Source organism: Halyomorpha halys, unplaced genomic scaffold (assembly GCF_000696795.3).
Source record: "Halyomorpha halys isolate HHAL.00 unplaced genomic scaffold, Hhal_1.1 Scaffold996.1, whole genome shotgun sequence".
NCBI classification, from domain to species: Eukaryota; Metazoa; Arthropoda; class Insecta; order Hemiptera; family Pentatomidae; genus Halyomorpha; species Halyomorpha halys.
This window is the reverse complement of record NW_027109983.1, coordinates 80536-89061: the sequence shown is the minus strand read 5'-3', so window position 1 is coordinate 89061 and position 8526 is coordinate 80536. Positions and strand designations below refer to the sequence as shown.

General features: G+C 31.3%; 1 protein-coding gene across 1 annotated transcript in view; it reads left to right on the top strand.

Moving 5' to 3' along the window:
- LOC106687674 (calcitonin gene-related peptide type 1 receptor) overlaps window positions 1–8526 on the top strand; it is a gene marked incomplete at its 5' end in the record, with an annotated part of 213382 nt that overhangs the window by 181554 nt on the left and 23302 nt on the right. The window contains 1 exon segment of the mRNA XM_067048130.1: window positions 7385–7605. Within this exon segment, the coding sequence (XP_066904231.1) occupies window positions 7385–7605 (221 nt within the window).

The following is an 8526-nucleotide window of genomic DNA, read 5'->3' as shown; positions in this document are numbered from 1 at the left end:
TAGGATGTAGAGAAACTACCCAGTAGTAGAACTCTAAAAACAGTTTAAGGTCACGAGGCCATCTTCTTTTCAGGCCCCTCGGAGGATTGCCAGGAATGGAAGAGGAAGCAAGGTTAGAAACGAGTGGGTTTGGGTGGTTAGGGAGTTTATTATGGAAGGAATAATATCGGGTTCGGGCTAGATCGGTTACATAAGGAACATTAAGGTAAAGACTTATTTTTACGGATTTTACGAAGGATTTTGGATTGTAAAGATTGGATACGAAAGGAAGGTTTAGTGGAGTCCCAAAGGTCAACTCCGTATATTCAGATGGGCCTTATTATTGCCATGTAGATCAGTCTTTTGTAATGAGTTGGAAGTTTAGACCGTTCGTCTAGTAAGTGCTGTAATAGTCGGAATCTGCTTGCAGTTTCCTGTCTTTTCAGTCTTGTGTGAGGATTCCAGGTTAGTCGTTGTTCAAGATGTAGTCCAAGATAACGAATCTGTTCTACTGGGGTAAGAGCCACATTATTAAAGTATACTGTAGGGCAGACGGCAGGTTTACGACGAAGATTAAATGTGGAAAATGTAATTAATTTAAGAAAATTTTACTGTATAAAAGGGTATCCCAAAACAATATTGTAACTATTGTATATTAGATATTTATGCAATAAAAATATGTATAAAAAAAAAGACCCAATACAATGTTGACATCATATTATAGAAAATTTGTAGAAATTTCCCTTTTTTGAAGACATTTTTTTTTTCTCCTTTTTCCAACTACTTGTTAATTTATAATCTATTATTCCTTTTTAATTTTGTATTATTTTTCTTCTTATTAATAGTGATGATAATAATAATAACAATAATATATACATATTGCTTTTCTTATATATTTTCTACATATTATTTCATTTGCTTTATTCAATGTTTTATTATTATTAATATTAATTTAATAATAATCGAATTGTTTTTATATTCAAATTATTCTTATTAAGAAGCATAGAAAAGAATGTTATTAAAAATATATTGAAGTTTGAACATCGGTATGCATAGGAAAACACCATCTTTGAAGGGTGATGAATAAATATATACAGAGAAAATATTAGAATTCGTTGTTTTTGTTTCATTAAATCAGTGTAAGCAATTCAGGCTATTAACTCTGGTTCAATTCACTAACAAGTTTAGTTTAGCTAAACCTTAGTCTATTTAAACCTTAAATTTTTGATTTTTTTCTTGGTGAATATCCTGTTTAGTTATCATATCTTACTATTATTTCCTGAGCATTATTCACCATAACTAATGAGAATTAGTTCTAAGGATATCTAATATTATTAATTTGTTTTTAATCTATTTATTTGCTGTTATTTTTTAACCTATTTTTTCTCTATTTTTTTTAACCTCTTTATTCGTTTCTAACATTTGACCTTATTTATTTTTATATTAGTCTGTATTAGTTAATTTTATCCATTCTTAAATTTTTATTTATTTATAAATTTTTATTTTTTTATTAGTTTTTTTTTTATGTGTGCGATATGAAAGTTTTATCAAAAATTTGATGCGTTCATTAATTTAAATACAATTTTTACAATCTATAGAAAATTTGAGTTAAGTCCCTGGAAAAGAGGTTATATGAAATAATATAGAGCAATAGATAATTGATAGGAATAGGGGAATAGAGAGATTTAAAAATATACAGAAGGGAAGAAATAAAAAAGTAGAAGAAAATTTATAAAGGAACAAAAATAACTATAAAAATAAAGAAAAATAAAATTAAAAAAAAGTAAAGCACAGTTTTAAAAATGATTAACACATTATGATATGTAATTTCAATGGAAAAAAATATTACAACTTTGTTAATCACATATATTAGTATTTTATATTCAGGGCTGATTGGTATGCTCTATATTTGTAGCAACCCACTTTATTTGGGCAACTTTGCTTCTTGTTAAATAAAGCATATCTCACTCTACAATTATATACCTTATGGGTCAGCTTTATTAATCCTTTTTGTCAAACTCTCATTACCAAAGTTCTTGATAGAACGTTTGGTAGTTCCTGAAAGCAGAACTAAAATCAACACGAGACCAGTAATCGATTGGATCTTGCCTCAGCCACAAGTACGATGTTACGCGAAATTGAATTTCCCCTACTGTGAGATGTCTAACCACAGTGTCAACCTACCTAGAGGCCCCGGGTGTGAGTACCAGAACTCAATTAACTGTGTTGTGTGACGACCGGTTCGGCGAGGACACGCTCGACCAAACAGTGTACTCATTGATGAACTGAAGTTGTGTTTGTGTATTTTTTCCATTGATTGCAATTTAGGCTCATTCAAAAGCTTTGCTGGCGGCTTTTGGAATCAGTTGCCATTTCAATTTAAAACCGTTCCATGATGAGCGATTTCGTGAAAATTTAGTAAGGGTTACAAGGGGAAATCATTTTTTCAATGAAATGAGTTTGGTATTCATAGCATGTATACATCTAGAGCATCCAATACCCGAATCCACCACTGGTTCTGAATGCTGATAAAGACATAACCGTTTTTGTGTGTAGAGAGGTTGATTGTGGTTCAGCTCTCTTTATAATAAAAATAAAAACTTCTGTGTGATGATTAATTTAGGATTCATAGAAAACTGGGGGAGGTGAGGGGTGGCATTTGTGATTAATCGGTAACTTTGAGGTCGCAAGCCCAAGTTTGAATCCCTTATGTAGATATAATTTAGCAGTTTTCTATGAGAGGTTGATATATTCACTCCTGAAAAGTAAAGGAATTTTTGACAAATTACAGTTCTACATTAACTATTGTTTAGTTCATTTTAAAGTTTAAACTTTCCCCTCTCATACAGGTGTTATAAATTAACCTTCATCATTAATAAAAATTCCCATAAAATTTTGGATGGAATAATACTTCAAAAGTATTCACTTTACTCACCGCTTTGTTGGCGGTAATATTAAAAATAAGTGAAATACTAACTGTATAGGGAGGGCAGGCCGAAAAAGATAAAATATTGCAAGTTGTGTTAGGTTTAAATTTAGAATATGGAATAGTAATGTTGCTGAGATGAGACTGAAGATAAGGGGGATCAGTATTTCGTGTTAAGCTGGAATTATATGCACGGTTTGCTTACTTTATTTAAAGTTTTGAGTCACATGGGGCCAATCTGTAAGGGATTACCCCCATTAGGTATGGTTACCCCTGTTCTTCATAGGTGGCACCAATACTAGTAGTTTCTCGTGTCAGTAGATGGCGCTGAAACATTTTATTTTATTTTAAATAAATAAATTTTCGTAATTAGCACTGTGCCCTGTTTCAGAATGAAAGCTGATATTATTATTCTTTGAATAAAAATATACAAACTATAAAGGAAGAGCAATAATATTTTTTAGTTCATGATGAAGGCGACTATTAGTGATTTCGGAAAAGTTAAATAGTACAAAATTATATGCAATTGTACCGAGTACAAACAATAAAATTAAAAGTAATAGTTTTTTTTTTTTTAATTTTTATTTATTTATTTTATATCAGATCATAGTTGATCACATGGTTAATATAACCGTCACACCCTACGCTTAAGCACACCTTACGCCTTTAAGCAAAAATCAACAACAACAATAACCGTCACACCCTTAACTATATACAATGTTATAATTAAAAGAAAGAAAAAAAAGATAAGAATAATGCTTCTTTATAAAAAAGTAAAGTAAAATTAATAACAAAAAAATTAAATAAAAAGATTAATAATAATAATAAGTAAAATAAAGGTAGTGTGAATAATGAATTCACAAATATATAATTTATAGTAGAATGTCCTGCAGCGGCCTGGGCTTCAGTCTTCGGGTTGAGGTTGGGTTTCCCAAGCTGTAGGTCAGGAGTGGAACTTCATGAACCGTTTTATGATGTAATCGTCTATTGACTCCATTTGTGATTCGCGATGCAATTGGCTATTTCTTATGAACAAAGGAACATTAACTGCGAATCTTAGGACTTTATTTTGAAAAGATTGTAATTTTTTCCTTTTCATAAAGGATGCCGCTCCCCAGACTTCACAGCCGTACATCAGCAGTGGCCTGAGAATTGTTTTAAATATAAGAACAGTTGTTTCTGGTTTTAATTTAGAAATTTGTTTAGGATAGGATATAGCATTGCTAACCTTGCGTAGGTTTGAGTAAGTTTGATGTTGATGTATCTTGCTGTTTCACTGGTAGAAAAGTATTAGTTTTTTCTTTAATATGAACATGCCCTGTTTGGATTTCTTTAATATCCTACCCACTTCGATAGAGGGGATCAATATTTTTAATTATAAGATCTTTTTTTTTAACTTCTGATTTTTTTATAGTTTGAGGAACAAATCGTTACCGATTTACTGTCGTCTGTCACTTGATTATAACGAAGGTAGGAAGGACAGGGTGTAGTAGAGGGGAGACATCTTTTATATTTAAAAAGTCAATTGATATCGAAAATTAAATTACTCCTATTAAAAGAGATTGGGCCGGGGGCGAACGAGAGGACCGGAACAAGGCCCTGTTAATTTTCTATTCCCGGCTGACAGCCTCTCTCCACGGCTCCGAGACCTATTGTTTGAGACAATTAATTCAGATAAGAGCCAGCAGCGGATTCGCGGAGAAAATTAGTCCTGTATTTAGCCGTGGTTGATTAGTTGATTCTACTGATGGTGCTTCAGATCCCCATTCCGGTAGATACTACATACCAAGATCTGTAGTGATATCTATCGATATGCAATATTCTGGGGAGTTCCCCCCACTACATATGAACCATAGATGGGAACATTGCAAGAGACCAAGAGGAGAAGAATAATTAATAGTCAAAATTAATGAATATGCCAAGTATGGTTAGGGGGAATAAAAAATAATGGCTGTTTCAAAATGTAAAAACAAAATTCATTTGGAGCTTTATATCTGAAACTATAATACTAGGAAACTAAATATAACTATAAACTTAATATATAAATAGTATAATAAATTTTCTAAAATATGTGTAATAGAGCTTTACAAGTTCAATATTTCCTGGGTGAAAGTTTTTTTTTTAAATCATCATTTCATGAAATATGTGCTGAAAAATCAGTTATTGGTGACTTTATTGTGAATCTTCATCTCAAGAACCATGAGACATACAGTCGTCTATTAGCACTCAAATTAAAGCTAGTTTTATGGGCTATAAAGTAGTTTAACACATTTATCTTCCTAAGAGTAGTAAGTTTCATATTTGCTAAAATAAATTGAATTCTAGTACTTTGGACAAAATTGTATATGCAAAATTCATATTTATACGGAAACAAAAAAGAGGATAGCAGATCTGTCAAGCTTACAGAACAAGATCTTATTATATGCTCTTATAATAACAATATGATAAACGCCTACAAGGTCCAAGGAAAAACGGATGTTTGGGGCAAGCTTCTGGGGAAAAAATGACTAATTATCCATCTATCTATCTTAGCTTAGTTAAAGAAGCTGCATTTTGTATAAGAGTTTAATAATATCAATTTTTGCACAAATGAAAGACAATGAAAAAAAAAATGTTAAGTGAATAAATAACGAAGAATCTACTAAGTTAAATGTTATAAACAAATTTTAAATTCAAGATTTGTTTAGTGAAAGTAAATTTGTTTTATTATACAGTCTAAAAGGACCTATTTGTTTAATTTTTCTAGTGAGGTATTATGACCAGGTAGAGCGATTTTTTAAAATATTTCCAGATAGGTAGGCCTTTTAGTTAATGATAAATGATAATGAATTTTAGCCAGATAAGTTTGTTTTGAATGAAATATGGCACGGTGGATCAAATCTTTAACGATATAAAATCTGTTTAATTTATAATGAATTATCCGGCCCGGAGAACCACTTGTTCAATTATGATAATCCCTGTCTTGAGGGATATTATCAACATTAATTAATATAGATTGCTATTGCTGGTAAGGGAGTGTTGTGAACTATATAAAGAATGAAATAAATTAAACATTATGAAAAGAAATCCTCTAATACTGATATATTATAATAAAAAGTTGATGATATGGGATTAGGCCGAAAGGGGGTTGTAATATAATTTAGTAGCGTTAGCTAGATTTAGACTATGGAGTTTTAAAGTTGTGATATTATAAATAATACAATCTGACGTTTATTTGTTAATATTTGAAGTTTAAGTTTTGATGATCAGTTAAATTAATGTATTGGAGATTTCCTGATTCTCTTCTCGTCCATCATGTTCAGCTCGCTTCCATTGTCTGGATAGGGTGTTGGGATACTCAGATGTAATTAATGACTGAAGATGAAGAGTAAAACACTTTTTAATACATAAAAAGAATGTCCTAAGCTCAGGTCTCTTGTTTTTTTAAGCCACTTTGATCACGTGGTTATAATTAGTTGATTGATTTGTCCACAGGCGCCTGATATGCTGAATAGTAGACTTAATATATGATTTAATAAATCAAAAATTGTATCCTTATTAGTCTCAACACTTTTTATTTCAACAGTGCAACGTTTCGGCCATTTCGGCCATCCTCAAGGGCATCTTCAATTATAAATTCTTCCTCACATTAAAATTTGTTTTGCAGGCTATTTTGCCCAGGTCATTAATTATAATAGGGAGATTATAAATGGTTTGTGTATATGATAGTGATTTGGTGGATAATTTTAAAATAACAAGATTTAGATATTTATGATTTTAAATAAAAAAGTAGGTTTTTAACTTATAATTAATGACCTGGGCAGAATAGCCTGCAAAACAAATTTTAAATTTTAATGTGAGGAAGAATTTATAATTGAAGATGTCCTTGAGGATGGCTGGAATGGCCGAAACGTTGGACTGTTGAAATAAAAAGTGTTGAGACTAATAAGGATACAATTTTTGATTTATTTAATGAATGATTACCTGTCTCAAGAAATTGAAATAATATATTTTTTATATGATGTTAATGATCTTCCTTACACTTACATATTGTAAGAACTATACATATCTATACTGGCTAATCAGTAGTAGAGAGAAGAGCTTTACTTAACCAAAAACGTTGCCCAAATGACATCCCTTCGCTACATCACACAGCATACTTTAGTCTTATATGAACTCCAACATATAATAATTAATAAAGATACAATATTTTTTTATCATAACCTATAGCTCAGGTTTAAACTTAGAACTTGGCGAACCCATATCTTTTGGCTGATAACCGACGATTACGTACTAAAAAGTAAATTAATTTATGCTTAATTCTCTCCTCCACATTTAATTATAAATGTTTTATTTATATAACTTAAAAATAGACACGGTACAGGAGATTAGCACACAAGAATTTATTATTTAGATTATACATAATGAGTTGAATATGTCCCATACTGCTTATGTGTTTACAATCGCTAAATGATTTACTTAATAGTTTTTCTTTTGCAGTTTATGTGCCAGGCCTTGCACGTACTCCTGCAGTACTTGATGGTGGCGAATTACCTCTGGATGTTCTGCGAAGGGCTCCACCTCCACCTGGCTCTCGTCGTGGTCTTTGTCAAGGACGACAACGCCATGCGCTGGTTCTATTTCATAGGATGGTTCCTTCCTGCCATCCTGGCGGGTATATACGCCTTAGTAAGGTCTTCATACCCCGACGAGACCAGCCAGTGAGTATGATAGTAATTGCAATGTAATGTTGTGGAATTAAAATATTTATAATGTAATGTTTAAAATTAATCTAAAAGTTTAATTCTTTGTTATCCATAAATATTCATTTGCACTCTATATTGCTACTTTGCATTGGCCTCTACATCTAACAAAAAAAAATGATTGTATATTTGGGGTTTGAGTTATTCCACCGTAGAATCGAGTCTCTAAACAACAATTCTAATATCATTCGGAAAGACTGTCGGACGGACCTTTGTAAAGAAAGTGACCGCAGTCTACGGTACTATCGTATTCCGAAGTCCAATTCTATATAAAATCAATTTTTTTTTGCCAAGTTTGCTACTAATGAAGCGATATGTGTAGATACACTAAATTTTTGGATTATTCCACTTTTTAAAAGTAAAAGCCCTTCACTGTTACAAAATATTATCAATTTTTAAGAACTTTTATGGGAGTGAAATTGATAAAAGGTATCAACGATTTCCATTAAATTAATTTTGGAGATTAATTACTATGTCTTCAGGCTAAAAACACAAGTTTTTGTAATTGCTTACAGGAGTATCTCTAAAATATCATGATTTGGTTTTTATAAAAAAGGGAGACACCGTGCAAGGTCCTCATATGGATATTCTATAAGACTACTGCGCCCATTTTTTTTCGGAATTGGTACCTAACTTACAGGTCACTCGGGGTTAATCCTCGGAAACCGATTTATTAATAGCCATTTTGTTTGAAGACAAGTTACAAAGTCTGAAAATAAAATCTTTTTTCTTGTTTTTTTTTAATCATTTATTTTTTTCTGGAAGATTATTGATTGACCGTGTGTATAGATGAATGGAATATGGTCCGGGTGCGGTCAAAAAAACTCAAATAGTAGATAATAATACTATATTTATAAAATAGTATAATTATCTACTATT